Source organism: Amblyomma maculatum, chromosome 3 (assembly GCF_055883805.1).
Source record: "Amblyomma maculatum isolate TAMU_Amacu chromosome 3, ASM5588380v1, whole genome shotgun sequence".
Taxonomy (NCBI): Eukaryota; Metazoa; Arthropoda; class Arachnida; order Ixodida; family Ixodidae; genus Amblyomma; species Amblyomma maculatum.
In genome coordinates, this window is record NC_139346.1 from 201,705,633 (window position 1) to 201,723,455 (window position 17,823).

Here is a 17,823-nt window from a genome sequence, read left to right on the forward strand (position 1 = left end):
CATTTTACAGCAATGTAAATTGGTGCCTATTAACACAACGGCCGTGTTTGAAGGTCATCTCGGCTATAATGCGCGATGCTGAGGAGTGTACCTTTTCCCCAGTGGAAAACAATAAACACAAGCGCGATCGACAGCATTGACGCAAATCGCCGACTTCTTTGGGCTCGTTGACACTCTCACTACAGCTGTCACGAAAAACTTTCGCGACCCAAATACACACGAATTAATTAATACCCAGTTCATAAACAGCTGCAGTTTCCAGATGTGTACTTTAACGGCGAGCCAAATTTACGTAATCACTTAGGCGATGGCGTTGAAGCCGAGGCGTGGTGCCGAAGCAACGCTGAATTTACATTCGATGCAGAATGCTTAATGATGTGACGAGCGAAGTCTCAAAGCTGTTTGAGCTGCAGACAGCAGATGTTTGAACAATCGACTGGTTCATGAAGGCTACGTAAACAAGACATCGTATATTTTTTGCTCTCCCAATAACATTAGCTTTAGCGTTGTTAAAATGTCAACCTTGCGCGTAACGAGCTGACAGCGATAAGAGTATGCAGCTTTGGAACGCGGCAGCATTCGTGGCCGCTTGGAGAAAAAAAATAGAAACGTTTCTCACAGCGTTGGTAAAGTCAGAGAGCAGAAACGCAAATAAGGTTTGGTTTGGTTTATGGGGTTTAACGTCCCAAAGCAACTCAGGCTATGAGAGACGCCGCAGTGGAGGACTCCGGAAAGTTCGACCACCTGGGGTTCTTTAACGTGCACTGACATCGCACTGCACACGGGCGCTTTGCTTTTCGCCCCCATCGGAAAGCGGCCGCCGCGGCCGGGATTAGATCCCGCATACTTAGGCACAGTCAAGCACCCTAACCACTGCACCACCGCGGCGGGTCGAAACGCCAATAAGTTAGGCGCGGAGGGAAGATAAGCAGAGATGCAGTGAAACGCGTCAACTCTAAACGATATCGAATCATTAGTCAAGATGCGTTGCGTGATATCTGCGCGGTTATTTTTGTAAGAAGGACCCCACTTTTTCTCGCCACCTGCCGTGGGGACGGCTACGCGGTCGCCTAATCTGGTGTACACCCCGCCGGGGTGGAGCAGTGGTTACGGCGCTCGACTACTGTTCCCAAGCATGCGGGATCGAATCCCGGCCTCGGCGGCCGCTTTGCGATGGAGGCGAAAAGCAAAGCATTAAGAGATAGAAAGCGTGCAGAGTGGGTCAGAGAAATAACTCAAGTTACCGACATTCTAGTGGAAATTAAGGAGAAGAAATGGACATGGGCAGGACATGTAGTGCGAAGAGAGGATAACCGATGGTCGCTGAGGGTAACAAACTGGATTCCAAGGGAAGGAAAGCGTAGCAGGGGGAGGCAGAAAGTTAGCTGGGCGGATGAGATTAAGAAGTTCGCAGGGGTCAAGTGGATGCAGCTAGCACAGAACCGGGTTAAGTGGAGAAATATGGGAGAGGCCTTCGCCCTGCAGTGGGTATAATCAGGCTGATGATGATGATGATGATGAAAAGCAAAGGCGCCCGTGTGCTGTGCGATGTCAGCGCACGTTAAAGAACTCCAGGTGGTTGAAATTTCCGGAGTCCTCCACTACGGCGTCTCTCATAGCCTGAGTCGCTTTGGGAGCTTAAACCCCACAAACCAAACTAATCTGGAGTACGTGGGACAGATTCCAACCGCAGCGGCCGCATTTCGATAGACTCCCGGGTGCGATGTCAGTGCACGTCAAATGTCCCCAGACTAATTCGGAGTACTCCACTATACGGCGTTGGTCATAGTTCTAGATTAACGACGTGAAGCCAACATACAACCACCGATTTATGTCAATATGTCTAAATTAGTGTTTGCCGCCCGCGTAGTCGGAAAGCCCTTAACAAAGCCAACGAGCTGCACGTGACGTATGTCCATTGTACTGACGCATTGCTCCCTGTTTTGCTGGGTTTGCAATGTTCTGTGAAGCTTTCCCTCTTCCGGGAACTTTAAGCGCCCCTTTTACTATCACGGTAAACTGATGTCCCAATGGTATACAATGCTTGACAAGCATATTTCAACGGTAAACATATCTTGTTTTCTTTATGAGGTATATTTAAGGTGCCCTGTTTATCGCGTGACGTTCGCCTCGTGTTCAGACGCTCGCCATACGCTATATGGCGACGGTTTGTAAATGTATATTCCAGTCCGCTCTAAACTACCCTTTACACCGTTCTGTATTTTTCCCACTGGTTATCCTAGTATCTTAATAAGTATTCTAGAACTCTAGACTGGTTCAGTTTGCGGGGTTTAACGTCCTAGTGCGACTCAGGCTATATGAGACGCCGTAGTGAAGGCTCCAGAAATTATAGGCCCTGGAGATTTTTACCGTGCACTGATATCACACAAAACACGGACGCCTTGCTTCTCACCTCCATCGTAAAGCGGCCGCCGTGGTCTAGATTCAATCCTGCATCTTTCGGCACAGCAATCGAGAGCGTTAACCACTGCATCACCACGGCTGGGAAGTTCTCTAGACTACCTTTTAGTTCATTCTGGTTCTAATTCTACCAGGTAATCTACGTCTAGTATCTATGCACGTGTCTAGGCGCGAGTTATGAGGGACGCCATATTGTGGAGGATTGTGGTGTTTTCGACCTCCCGATGCTCTTTAACACTCACTGATTTCGCACTTGACATGCTCGCTCGGCGTTTCACCCTCATCAATGCGTGGCAACCCTGGCTGGTGCATTCCTTGTGACCAGCAGTCGAGCGTCTTAACCACTGAGCCGCCACGGGGAGGCGCTAATTGGTATTCGTTCGTAGACGCAGCAAAAGACGCAGCAAACGTCGAATTAGCTTTAACTAAATGCTTCCTTATCTCGGATTACTTGCGCAAAAATAATATGTGGTTAGCCATCTTTTATAAACTGCTTGTATTGCGCAGTATGACTGCACCATTCTATAATATATTCAGGATATGGTTTACTAATCTGCACTTCCTATCACAAATATTACCTGATGCAATGCAGAGATTAAATAGGCTGTTTTCAGTTGAGAAACAAAAGCTCTGCTGAGCGTTGCTCCTGAAATAATGGGTTCGAACTTGATACCACGTATGCACCGCTGCTTTAATGGTAGGAATGTTAACCGTGTAATACTTCCTGTTTCCATATTATAAAAATTGAACTATAATAAATCATTGCAGAGAATAATTGTACAATCCTTCTCCAGGTTTCGTACTACGATTTTTGTTGGTTGGAAGTTGTCCTAGGTGTACAATTGTGTTTTCCCACTTTTATACAGTTGCTGTGTGATGCCGATTTGTGCGGAGGAAACTAAAGAAAACACAATGTACGTTTCTTTTGGCACGTTTGTTTCATTTCGTCTTGGTCATTCCAAGGGTGAAAAGAAGCTCGACTGAAACATCCCATCACGCTCTCTTTGTGTTTTCATGCGCTCGGGAATAGACGCTTCGAGGCTTAGGCGTTCACCTATTGGCTCCCTTCGGGCCTTAGGTGCGGGTCGACTCCCGAGCCTTCCGATTTGTCTTGATCAAGCACTTGGCCCAATCTAGACCCGGTGAACTCTCACCCCCAACTCATCTGACACACTGTTTCCCAGAACTTTGCCCTCTCCGACCTTTAGGTCTTCACTACAGATCAATTCCGTTTGATTACCTAAAAGGCCTCCGTCCTCCGAAAGTATTAAATAAGGGATGGGCTTTCATTCACATAAACAAACAAGCAGCGCGGATTATGACTACCCTGAACAATCCTTCCGTCGCACTCGTGGCGTACCCATGTGAGGCTTTTAGCAATGCTTATTTGTCATCGTTGAAATGTTGTTACTTGTTTCGGTTCACCTTTTTGTTCAGTTCAGTATGGCCAATATAACTTTAGCTACAGAGCCTGAAGGTACTTCTGGTTTCCACTTCAGGCATCCCTACCGATTTCAGCGGTCTCCAATAGAGATCGGAATGGTAATACAATGCGGGCATATTTTCGTTTGACTCGGAAAAGTAAACGGCTGCTCGATAACAGATAGTAACGCCAGAGAGAGACGGTAATTGTAAGAGAGGCGCAGAAATTGGGAGGAGATTAACGATGTGCAAACATATCTACGTTGACAGAAGAGAAATAGCATTTAACCACCAGTTTGTGCTTCTTTTCTACACATTTCTCCATGAACACACACGGACGCGATGGTCTCTTTCGACCGTATGGAGAGCCTATACCCACTTAGAAAGATGGATGACGGCCACCCCAATCTACCCGCTTGAGGGTTTCCCAAGTAGAAATGCTCACTACCATAACACTGTCTTACACAGTATTTCTTCTCTTGCGTCTCCTGACAGTTCGCTCAATTTGGAATTACAAAAAAGCCCTAGCTGTCTGCCACACGGGGACATTTTCTGCGCACGGCGAATCGCCCTCCCTTCTTTCTTACCCCGCGGCCGTAATGTTAAAATAGGCCCACACTGGTGGAGAACCGGGGCAGCACGCTCAATGTGAATCGATGCCCTCGGTCAACATGGGAGCGCACAGCCGAGCCGCCAGAAAGCCATGAAGTGTGGTGCTTGAGTGGGTGCAAGCTTGAGCATGGGACGCATGCGTCGAAATCTGCACAGCGCCGCCACTGCTGCTGTTGTACCCGAGTGGCCAAGGTCTATTGAACCAGTTGTCCACCGCGGCATTGACTTTGAGCTCAGCCGTGACGCGCTAAGTCGCTCATGGCGAGCGTTGTCACGAACTGCAGCGGCGTGAGTTTTCTCCTGCCGCAGAGCGATGGCAGTAATGTGGGCGCTGAGAGACGAGAAGGCAGAGGGATCAGTATTGTAAGTGTGTGGTATTTCATTGCTGTTCAGTGTCTCAAAGCTGCGCATTTGCCAAAAGAAACGCTCTAGTAGAGGGCTGCGGTTTAATCTCGACCACCTGGTGTTCTTTCACGAGAACTGACATCACGCGACACATGATCATCTTGTGCAATCAGATGCCGTTTCTAGCAGCACAGTGAGAAAAATGCTGCGTAAAATCAAAACACGCCTCAAATCACCAGCCACAACGTCTATAACTCACTCTAGAAAAAGAAAAATACCCAAGCAAAATTAAAACCTAGAAGCTGTTACCGTTATAAGGCACGCAGCCTTTCTTTACCTTAGCAAGTTTTCCTTTGTGTTGTTGTTGTTTTTTTTTTTTTTGTTTTTTTAAGCATAGTACGGCGATTTGTTTCAAAAACACAACATTATCCGCTTCACTTTGTGAGCTATAAAGGGAGGCGCGGACCGGAGGCTATTTGTTACACTGCAGGCTGCTGTGCGGCTGTTGCTGTAGTTCCCTTAATCGTCACACGTCGTATAGTAAAGAATTCTGTCCGAAACAGCTGTCGCGCAGATAAACTAACAACTAAACATATGGTGCAGTGACAGACGTCTCTCGTTGAGGAAGCTCTGGATTCATCCCAGTTCTGTGTGTATATGGATAATAGGACTATTAGACACGTTTGATTGACGAAGGATAAATGGGGAAGGATCGTGTCCATATAGGCACCTATGACATTTGCAAGCCAACATCTTTTAATTATGCCTAATTTTGTTTACTTTAAGTTTTATCCCAAGCCCACCGAAGGGACCCAATTACGCGGCCACTAGAATTTGCTCCACGAATTATATTTTAAGAGCATATTCGGTCTTGCTAAGCACGCAATTAAGATTACGTCCTAAAGTAAGAATCGCCAGGGCAGTGCTTCCAAAACACCGCTTACATACACAGCTACGCGAAAAAAGGCGACCTCACGTTTTCTCGTGATGCGACCTCATAACGTGCTGCGCTTTCCTGCTTTTAGCAGAGCTATAAAGGTGCATAGTTCTTTGTACATTCATGGGTACGCAGATCACTGAAATCTTAAACAAGAAAAAGCAAAGCAAAATGTTTGGTTTGGCTTGGTTTGTGGGGTTTAACGTCCCAAAGCAACTCAGGCTATGAGAGACGCCGTAGTGGAGGACTCTGGAAATTTCGACCACCTGGGGTTCTTTAACAAAGCAAAAGGAAAATTGGAATGAAACAAGGCATGTCACACTGCGCGCGAACTGTCGACTGTTCATTAGAAGAAGGGGTTTTTATATTTAATTGCAGAATACGTGATGCGCCAATCAGTAAGCACAAGCAACAAATAAAAATAAAAACAGAACGTGCCCTCCTGAACGAGTAGTTCCTAAACTGGGCTCTTGCTACTTCAGCTAGCAAAATCGGCTCATGAATGATCCTGCCTGAAGATCGTGTTTGTCGCCCTTGTACACAATAATCGAACTGTGCTATTAATTAATAGATAATAGAGAGGGGGGGGGGGGGTGGAGGAAAGGCGGAGAGGTCGGCAAGTGGTAAAGAGACCTGGCTGCTACTCCGAACTGGGGAAGGAAGAAAAGGGCAGTAAAAGAGAGTTATGGTGCGAATTGATGGTGACGATGGGATAGTACAATGAAGTTACTTCTGGTGATCCATGTTATTGAGACATCGCACACAGCTGGCGACACTTTGACACCAGTTTTCATTGTACACGCAAAGAAGAGCTCTGCACTTTTGTTGCAGGTACAAACGCGTACACATGCACACCCCATACTGCTCCAGAAGACAGTTGCCACAGTTCCAGTTGTCACTGCACACATACCCACACTGTTCCAGAGAAGACCTCTGCTTTTTCGTATGCAGGCAGAAACGCGTAGATACGAACATCACTGCAAACAAACAAATTTGAGATACGCATACAGATGTTCCAGCAGAAACCCGTATGAACTTAGGGTACGCGCTGTATGCAACTGAAGTACACTCGTATGCGACTAAGGTACGCCCAGAGCAACACGTGCAAGTGTCACAGGCAAGAATTTAACCTGTTTCTCCTAAAAATCGAAGAGCGTCTTCACTGGACACCTTTATCAGTTTATTTCGCTAGTTTTCTCTGAAAGAGGGAGGCTGTTCAAGTGCCTGAAAGCAACCTCCAAAACTCTGCTCTCAGCTTGTAGTGAGGTTACTCGCAAATAATATGTCAAATTGTGTCTGAAGTATTACAGTTCAGGCAAGTCGGGCTGGCTTCAACTCCGATCTTGTTGAGATAGCTTTTGGTGTACGCGACAATGAACAGCTAATAATTAGCGCAAATCGGTCCCTGTCTCGTTGGTGTGACTACTTTGAGGAATTAATCGCTATATCAGTACGTTTACATCCCAAACATGCGTGATGGCCGCTTTCAATATGCCTCTTCTTTTCTGCTAAATTTTGGTTTCTTTGAGTTCTCTCTTCGCTTTTCGCATTTGCGTCTCCTTTTTATTGTTCTCTTCATTTCCTTTTACTTTTTCTCTCAGAGATCCTAAACAGCTGTTTTTGTTGCATCATAGTGCGCCGTTTCCTTACACTGTGCGTTTGGACTCCCCTTTTGTTCAATTTTTGAAATAACAGTTTGAGGGTTGAGGTGTATACGAGAAAGGCCACTGTTGTCACTGCGGACAGCGCGCAGGGAAAAGAGCAGTAGTACCGCGTGAAGCTTGACATTAAGGTCATAGCATCCTGCGTACTCGACAGTTTTTTCGCCAGTGTCTCCCTGTATAAAAGGCCGCCCCTGTTGTAGCTCATTCACACTGTCCTTAATATGAAATCGCATACTTTTTTGTTTCTTCTTGCACGTCATAATAGATTTCATTTATTCTACACCATGCTGCCTCTGTTCTATTACTACTGCTACTACGAAGAAACGGCATTTTGCTCTGCCCGTTTAGTCAGATTGTACTGACAGAACGAACATGACAGTAACGTCAAGGGTTTTGTTTTCGTTTTTTTACCTATTCATCCTAATTTACGCGCAATTTACTACGGTGCGCTGTAACCCTTGACAGATTGAGAATCTTGGAAGAGACCTTTGACCTTTGATATTTTGCGAATCGTCAGTGAGATAACGCGGAAACAACATAAAAACAAATGTGAGCGAAGTATTGACGCGGAAGCCCTTGAGCAAGAATGCCTGCCTCGCATCTCCACGCCCACCTCTCTGATGGGGATCTTGATGAAAGGCAGAAAGAACCAAAAAGAACAAATACAGGAGCAGAAGAACCACAGGAGAATGCTCTGGGCTAGCTGGCTCGTAGTTTTCACAAATTAACACAGCGCAATGAAGCAGGACACGAGAAGAAGACAACACACAAGAAACGGGACGGGCGCTGCCCGGTCTCTTGTATGTAGTCTTCTTCTCGTGTCTGTTTCATTGCGCTGTTTTTAACTCGCAAAAACCTCTCTGATGTCGTCCTCAGCACGCAGCGCTTGATATTGCACATCAGTATTTTCACGTCGCTGCGATAACAGTTTGAACGCAGACTAAAATAAAGATTGGCACATAATTGTCGATGTTTGTTAGGCCGAATTTCACCCTTAGAGAACTAAACAACTAGGCGACGGCGATAGAAATGTTCGCGCTCGGTGGTCGTCAAGCACTGCCTTTTTCTGTCGGGCTTAATTTGGAAACAACGGGGAGCATTTGAGATAAGAGGCAAACAGGAACGATAGTCATCTCGAGCTTGGGGAGACAGCTGCGTGTTATTTTGACTTTTAGAAAGGATTCTCGGGCCTCCTTAATTAGCCGGGAAATTGATAAGCTCATGCGCCGCCGGCGGAAATCAATGCCCAGTAAAAGGTGGAACGTTAATACAAACAGCGCTTTGTGGCAATGGAAACAAGAGCTGGGAGTTGCACGCAACTTCGGCGTTATTACAGACGCATTTTAGTTAATGACCGGGCCACATATTTTGCGATCCCCAGTCTTCAGCGCAACTAAATAGTTTTTTTCAACTACCTAACAATATTATTTTAAAACAACTAAAACACAAAACCAAAACTGAAGCTTGATTTGTGGCCATGGTTTTGCACATAAATGATCTCACAGACAGCAGAAATAATGACTAGGAAATGAGAATTCACATTGCAATATGTATTTACGAGCTTATACGAGACTCGAGGATCGGACGGACAATTTCATACGAGTAGGGTTATTAATGTCATAAACACAGTCTTGCTCTCAGAGTGAGCCTTAAATTGAGGCGATGAAAACGGCAAAATTGAAATATAGTAGTGCAGTCCTGAATTGCTGCTTGACTCCTTGAATGGCTTCAAGTACATCCCTCTGAGAAAAATACACCAAGTGATATTTATTTCTCCAGCGTTCTTGTTACGCATTTCTATTCAGATAGTAGGAAGACTACGAATAACAGCTGTAGGTTAGACGGTATCGAGAAATAGCCTTTATCAGGTGTAGATTTACGAAAAGAATGTTGTAGACGCTCTCTTTTCAAACAGACGTGTAGCTCTCAAACCAAGAATGCCTGATTGATGACGTACTTGTTCGTTTTGAAAGAGATAATCAATACAAAGCCGCAATAACGGTACGATTGTTCTCCCGAATACGATAATCAATAAAAGGAGGCGTTACCCTGAATGGTCGAATTTGCTTCACGAAACGCTCTAGTACCGCTATGGACTCCTTTTTTGACAGGAATATACTGAGCTCACTTTCTTTCTTTTCTATATCTGAAGCAGTTTTGCTATATTTGTCTCCATTTTTGTTCAATGTGGATACCTTCCTGCGTTATAATAACACAACTAATTTAATAACAATGCAGTGATGGCTACATCTCGAGAAGTGCGAATAAGAAATACACACAGTGAAAGCACCGAATCTGAAAGTTATATTTTTTTTTTTTTTTTCAGGAAACACCGCTTATTTCTTATGTTGGGAAATAACAGGTGCATCTCATTTATATCTGCGTCTGGGTCTCCTCCCGTAAACCTTTAGTCTAAGTAATGGTTTTATTTGACTCATAGTTAACAGCTGTTACACTGTAAAACCTTTGAAAAGCTTTTCGCTGGCGCTTGGAAGCATCGAAGTACTTTCCTTTTTGATAATGCTCAAATAAATCTGCAACTAAGACCATTTTCCAGACCGGAAGAAATGGTTCATGCTTTGGACAAATGTCCCATGTTCACTGGATCAGGCCATAAGCAACCGGGGCCCTCATAATGGCGAGTGGTACTGAATTCCGCTCATGACGTGTTGGCTATAGCGCTGAACAGTTCTGGTCTGAAGGCGTTTCGTTTATTCCCACTAATGTACTGCTTTAGTTAACTTGCTACACTAGCTGACTCCATGATTATCAGTCCGCTAGGGAGTAATGCAGCTCGTTCACCGGCATTGATCGTCTTTCCGTGCACCCGCTACAGGATGACTTCTGTATATTTAATGTGTTTATTATGGCACTTCCATTTCTGCTAGCTTGGTTATTTGTCCTTTAAGCTATGATTACCGATAGGTTTACAGTATCTGTGGGTAGTTATTGTCCTTGTTAATGCTGAAATAAAAAGAACTAAAATAAACGAAAGTATATATGGGGAAGGAGGCACATGGAACAAACGTAAACAAAAAAAAAGTAATAACATTATTAACGAACCGTTTTTTGAACGTCCCACTTGAGCATTGCGCACTAGCTACTGTGGCGCACTGAAGGGACCAGTCGCTGCTCATGCCATCATCTCTGCGGCCTGTAGACGTGCCTCTGTGGCCAGCGTTGTAAAGTAGTGCGTTACCTGATGCAATTTTCACGTGACACTTTCGGATTTACCTTGTCTTACACTAAAGGGCTCTATCTCTGCTTGTTTTTGTGCAATAAGTTAACAGTGATGACGCTTCCTTGTCTACGCCCTCCCTGCCTTTAAGTTTTTTAACCTATCGAGCAATATATTAGCATGTAACACACAGCCTCCTACTGCTACCGATAGTAGTTGGCGGCTTTGCCCTAATGTATACTTAGGCGTGAAATCTATAGTTAGCAACACACAACGGTACTGAAGATATTTAAGTGGCAAGCAGTGATTTACAACTAAGCTCTCGTGTTATCCTACTTCTCCTGCAATTTTATGGACGGAATATACGTGGGGCTATATAGCGAGATCATTTACAGCTGATTGCAGTAGGTAGTATTAAACGCTGTGCTTGCGTAGTAAATTCAAATTATCATCCTGCTTTGCTTCTTACGCGTATTATTCGACAACACGCATGCAGTAATTGAGGCTTCTTGAGGTGGCTGGTTTAAAGAGGCACATACTCGTAGCTATCAGATCGCAGTGTTGAAGGTGTTAGCGCCAGAAGTAAGTGTTATAGTTCTAATAAATTAAGTTATCTAAGTTCCCTTCCGATAAGTAAGCGCCAAAACTGCAGATGGAAAAAAAAAAAAAGAAGCAATCGCTTTAGGGTGAACAAACCGCAGCAAACCGCCCTGTCAATTCCTTGCACAAAATCGCCGCCGACTGCCCCCTCCTTCGAGCCACTGCCTGCGTCGTTTCGTTGTACTAGACGAATTTGGAACAGAAGTTGTCTTCTCCGGTCAGCCAGCGCAGAAAAGCCCAAGTCCGAAACACCCGGCGGCGCTTGTTTTGTGTACTGCCAGGACCACCTGTCGGCGGCGGCTGATGCGTCCGTGTGCGAACTGCAAGTACTGAAATGCTAAATGGGAGCAGCAAGTAGGGATCCGAAAACGAGCCTTAACGCTGCAAGGCCGCCGTTTCGCTTGATTGGCCGAAACTTCGGGACCAGCTCTCTCTTGTTTCGAAACTGACTCTTTGTTGCCACTTTATCCCAACACGTTCACTGCAACTGACACGGCTACTGAAAATGGACGCCATGGTCGCGAGCGAGCGTTGAGTTGCGTTTCTCTTTGTCATTATAATAGCAGAGTTGAATGCCCTTCGCTCTCCGGGTTCTCTGTAGCGTCTCCTTTCTTCAGAGGATCAGCGCGTTTTTTCAGGTTTCGTAACCACGGTGCTGCTTTCCTTGAGTGTTAAGTCGTGAATAAACGTGCCGGAAACAGATCCAACTTCTAAAGCGGACAGTAAAGTACTCAACACTCTAAAACAGCGACCAAGGCTCATAGGTAACATGTGTTTGTCAACGATATCTTCACTTCTTTGCCATTCTTTGAAGCGCGTGAGTCTTAGTTTCGCCCCCCCCCTCCCCCCCCCCCCCTTCATCGCCCAGAGGTACTGGCTAGTAATAGTGGTACGCTTTAAATGTATCTCATTAGATTGTATTTATTGCAAATATTTTATTTTATATAGCTCCGATTGTGACAAAGGTCCCGGAAACTTTTGTTCTTGGCCACTTTTTTTTTTTTTTTTACTCTCACCGGAAAAACGGAAAACATTCGTAAATGAAATGTAAAAAAAAAAAAAAGGAGTGAAGATTCACTTGAAAAATTGTAACAAAAACTAATTGAAGTCGCGCTCTTATTGAAATTCAAATAATGCGAAGGACATCAAGGATTATTTCGTAAAGAGCACGTTTTAATTCACACGAGCGTATTAAGTGCATTTCGAAAACGTTCATATCAGAGAAAATGAACAGTAACAAGCGCTCACATTTGGTTGCGCACGCGCCCGAATCACGCGAGGTAAACAATTCGGGAACGTGCCGTAGTCACGCGTTATTGTCGTAACGACGTGAAGGGGAGCACAACCGGAAAATAGAACTCGGTTGGAATCATGTTCGTCCGTTCGGGCTGGAAGCCTAACGAAATCGCTGATAGAAAAAATAATTAATAATAATTCGAGGCCAAGGGAAGGTGGGGAGTTCAACAAGCAGCGTTCTAGGTCCCAGTCAATGTTTGCTGAGTCGGAACGACGAAGCTCCGAGCGTTTGTTTACCATCATTGTACGCGCACGCAAGCATGCGTGTGCCCTGAAGCGAGGGTTTGCCCTGAAGCGAGCGTGCGTCTACATTCTCCCCTCCACCGTTTCCTGCCGTGTACCGCCGCCGTCATCTGAGGAACTGCTCAACAAGGCACGGGAGACGACTGGCAATTAGAGAGCGGATACACCGTGCTCGAAGTTGCAAAGAGCTTGCTCTGATATTCTTCAATACTTACGAGAACGTCGGGGAGAGCGAATGGCGCGCTTCATTGTAAAAGAAATGAGGACAGCATCGCGCCCGAATGGAGCCGTCATCTGAACATGGCGGCTCTTTTGGAGCATGAATAAGAAGTTGGATGAATATTTGCATCTGAGATACATTACAGAAATATTAGAAGAGTTCACCGCTGCTGAATCGAATATTGAGCGAAAGCAATAGCTGCGGGTGACCGAGCATTCTTCTTCTTCTTCTTCTTCTTCTTCTTCTTCTTCTTCTTCTTCTTCTTCTTCTTCTTCTTCCTCTTCTTCTTCTTCTTCTTCCTCTTCTTCTTCTTCTTCTTCTTCTTCTTCTTCTTCTTCTTCTTCTGCTTCTTCTTCTTCTTCTTCTTCTTCTTCTTCTTCTTCTTCTTCTTCTTCTTCTTCTTCTTCTTCTTTTTCAGCTCACACATAAAGCCCCGCTTTAACCAAGCCGTATGAATGTGCCTTAGAGGCCTATAGGGGTAACGAAATTCCAAGCGTCCCATGTGAAACGAGAGACCCAAGTTGGCAGCTCCAGCCAGCCCACATATAAAGAAAGCCCCTCTTTAACCGAGTCGTGTGAACGTGCCTTATTTGGCTCTAGGAGTAACGTGAATGCCAGGGTCCTGGCTGGCTGATTCTGACATAGCCATCCCATGTGAAACGAGAGACCCAAGTTGTTGGCAGCTCCTGCCAGCTTGGCGTCGTCTACGGGGGTCGTCTAAAGGTCAAAGGTCAATGGTGGTCACCACCGGGCCACGCTGACGGCTCAAACTGCGAGCAGTATTGCATTCGCAATAAAAAGTAGGCGTTTCAACATTTGCAAGAAGGTCTCTTACGCTAACTTAACTTTTTTCGTAGCTTCTACGTTGAGCACCGCTGTTACTGTTTGTTTCACTGTGAAAAAGCAGCCATTCAGGCTGAGAATTAAGTGTCAGTGTTATCTCCGCTGCCTCGTTTTGGGTGCGATAATTTTTTGCTTTTTATTTAAGTGCTAGGCAAGGAATACAGAAAAGACAACATGACGAGCAGCATGCACGCGGGTAGAGATTCAGCAATAACCCCGAACAGTAGGGGTATACGTGCCAAGCTTCAAGAGGTCAGCAACAACTACGCATGTAGTCTCATTTGTATTTGTTCAAATCACGACCATGCATTCGCATCTGTCGACGTTGTTCGGCAATCATACATAAGAATGTATGAATGAACTCGATGAACAAAAGGGTGACAAAAGGCGACTGCAATATCAGGAACAAATGGAAGCATCGGCGCAGCGTTCAAAAAGCATTAGCTGGATGCCAGTGTTGAGAGCAGGATATCGCTGATTCCTGGAGCCTGCCACTTTCCGTTTAAAGACGTAATACCACCCTTCTTACAATATTTATTGTTTTCTTTCTGTTCTGTTTTTTACTACCGTGAGTGCTGAATAACTGGTGCGGACAGCGGATAAAATTAACGAAATTGCCTATATCATGTATTTATTTGCCAGTACAGAGAGCAGCCCTCGTTACGAACCTTTGGCGCATTACAGAATTGTGCCAAGTATGCGGTCAGTTCTTGCCGATTTCGGTGCCCTCTCCGACTGTATTGAAATCGTCAACTTTAGTTGGCGCATACCCTCGCCTCTACGCGTACACTAATGTGCAGCTGTTTAGGTAGACAGAGCTATGCGGAACCGTCCATACCACATTCGATAAACAAAAAAGAAGAAAGTCGCGTGTGCATGTGACAGGCGTGTTGTTTTTCCGTGCGTTCCTTCGCTTGGAACGGGACGTGCTGTCGGCGTGCCGGCGGCGATACACAACGGCGCGCAACTGACGAGTCAGCGCGACACGATAGCTTGCATCCCCCCTCCCCCCCCCCCTAACCCCTTGCCCCCCACTTGCCCCCTTTGCACTCCCTTTTCATTGTAGCTTCTCCTTCGCCTCGCTTTCTCCGGCCCCGTGCACAGGCTGGCGAGCCGGACGAAATAACTAGTCGCTTGGCTGAGAGCAGCAGGATTCGCGCTACAGTGTCGATGTTGCGCAGTTGTCTTTTCTCCGCAACTGTAAGGACGCGTTTTCAGGGCATGTAGAGAGAGAGAGAGAGAGAGCGAAAGGAAGAGAAAGAGACGGTTTCGCAGTTCCTCGGATAAGCATGGTGAGCGAGAATTTGGTTTTCATGGGGCAGGAAGAGTTAACATAGTTAGGAAACCAAATTTGTGCAGCTTGATTTGCAACCCTTCGTAAACCCGTTTTGAGTTCATACATGAATTAGGAAGACACAGATGTTTTTGTTGCGTGTCTAACGTGTCAGATTTCGATCTTGTGCCTGTTTTATTTGAAATATCAGACTAGCGCTTAAGACGAGGACACAGAAAAAAGGGCCGCACAGGACGAACGCATTAACTGCCTGTTTTATGTGTGTCACTTTTTTGTTTCCCGCCATTTTGTGCTTTCGAGTTCTATTCTTGACTTTGCTTCACTGGTAGCCAAGCCACATCTGTGGAGTAGAGGAAGGAGAGCTTTCATGCCAGTTCAGGCTATAGCTTTCTATGTCTATGGTTATTCGCAAGTGGGCTGAAATCTCAGATGAGGCGCAGAAAAAGCTAGGCTGCGGAAGTGTAGGCGGTACTACGACAGGTAGGAGTGGTAACAGGTGCCGATCACGTCGTTGCAGGCCAATCCCAATGCAAGCTTGTGTGGTGGAGAGCTTTGCACTGACTGCAACCAAGTGAGCAATTTTTTGCCTCCGGCTGAGCAAGGAGCACGCAGCGAGGCTTCATGCTTTTGTGGCTGGTGTGCTGTTTGAAAGCTTGTGTGCTACAGGAGCGCCATTTGATCTACCATGCTGTTTTATGTCATGACTACTATATCTATCAAAGCATTCGCAATTGAAACCTAACCGCTGCGAGTGTCGTTACATACGTTTTTTGCAGAATTGAGGGCCTTGCTTCGTGTGTCTGTGTCGTACACATGTACCACGACTCCATTTTGCCATCTCGCTTCCTGATCGGCTACGCAGTACTGACACCTCGACTAACGACATTTACATTTTAGCCGATTCCTGTCGTTACGTGCACAATGTTTCTCCCCTTCTGCACGCAGCTGGCATTGCCTTCACTTGGTTCTAATGATTCAATGCGAGCGAATGTTGTGTTGTGAGTGGGAGGATTCGTGAGGCCTAACAACAGTTTATGCTGCATATGGCAAATAACGGCATTTTAATGTGTTATTTCGTTGTTCCAGTCATTTCGACGTCAACAGTTTATAAGTCTTAAATTGTAAACTAATTAATAAAGAAAAAAATTCTAAGCCCAGCTCAACTAGAAAGGAGAAGCCATGAGCGCAACCTTGGGCTGTGGTTGTAAGCCATTGCTCGTGAGAAGAGAAAGGAAGTGAAACATTATTGAAAATAAATGACCAGTGTGCTTAAAATAGCCGACATGCCACTACCGGGAGTGGAGGAAGGCTGTGTTGGAAAAAAAATAACATGGACAAAAAGTTAAATAAAAGCAACAAAAATGTTCAATGGGTGCAAATATTGCCGATTTGGTTTCCGGGTATAGGCTTCGAATTCTGATATAGAGGCGGAAACGTTTTGCGAAGAACGATCGCTAAAATATCAAAACAAAAACCTCAAGGCTTCGTTTCACCTCCAAATCTCGTTAGAGTTAGAGATTTTGAACGCTCTCGCAGCAAGTATTGATTGGCTTTGTTTGAAGATATTCGGGTTTACATGATATTTCCGGCACATTCTGTTTGGTCTAACATTTATAGTTACCAGCAGCTGTGTACCCAACATTCTTTAGCTCGACAGCCATCATACCCGCTTTAACCAAACCAAACTGCGCAGTGGCGCTTTGGTAAAAGCTCGTTCCTGTCAGTTATCTTGCGGAGACAAGCGAAAGGCTCGGGTAACAGGCTGTCCAGTTCATGCAAGCTTTTTAGTTACCCGTCAGCATGATTGAAAATACCTTTTAAAACCGCACATGGAGAGTGAGAGTGAGTCAGCTCTGTATCACTCTTTGCTCAAACGCACTTGGGCATTATGCTCTTCTGTCATGGAGCGCAAAAAAATTGCGTAGCAGGCCGCAACACAAGATGCCAGCTGATAAATAGAACTTATTTCAATTTGTCTCTTTTACCTAGGGGAATGTTCAAACATATTATTTCGTAGTAACGTTTTTAAAGACCACATCTCTGCCGGCCAACATAATTTCGGCCCAACTTCACACATCTAGAAAACTAATTATTGATAACAAAAGGCTCTGAGCCATAATTGTGCAATTTTTCAAATTTAGTCAATTAGGCACTTCTATTCCGGCAACATCGCCAATGCGTATAGCGTGTATAGGGCTTGTTTTTGCTAAACATTTATTTCACTGAGCTTCGCAACATGACACGTCTGTTGCGTAAGTTGTCTCTTATGCGGATAATAAACGTATAGTAACTATTGTGCTGAGCAAACATGAAATTTACCGGACAGCAATCTACGAATTTAAAAGAGCTCTCTCGAGGCCCTCTGTCTTTACTGGAACATCAACAGACGACTCTAAGTCGGGACGTCCCGTCCGTGGATCGACGTGGGGTTGACCTGTGAGCCTTGGTTAAACGGAAGATATTAAATGCGGGCATTTGTGAACCACACTATAATTTTAGTGCACTTTGAAAAGGGGGCGCTGTCGTGGAATCAGATAAGGAGATAAAGTAAACTGCGAAGCAGGCTCCAAAATCAATCAGCTCCTTCTTTGAGCTTTTGCTTAATCTTTACTTGTGCAGACGCCGAAACACCTTGAAGTTAACCGACGTTCAACATACAGTCATTATTATAAAACTTGCGATAATCCGTATTCTTTACTTTTCAGGAAAGTGGCGTCACCTCCTTTATTGCTCATCCCTGAATCCCTA

The 17,823-nt window shown here is 45.2% G+C and overlaps 1 protein-coding gene across 3 annotated transcripts in view; it reads left to right on the top strand.

The window, feature by feature from the left end:
* SK (small conductance calcium-activated potassium channel) overlaps positions 1 to 17,823 on the top strand; it is a 414,924-nt gene that overhangs the window by 196,360 nt on the left and 200,741 nt on the right. The window contains exon 4 of one of the 3 annotated variants that reach the window (XM_084599269.1): positions 15,593 to 15,646. The exons of the other annotated variants lie outside the window; for them this stretch is intronic. Within the exon in view, the coding sequence (XP_084455395.1) occupies positions 15,593 to 15,646 (54 nt within the window). The remainder of the gene's footprint in view (positions 1 to 15,592; positions 15,647 to 17,823) is intronic. 3 annotated transcript variants of the gene reach the window in all.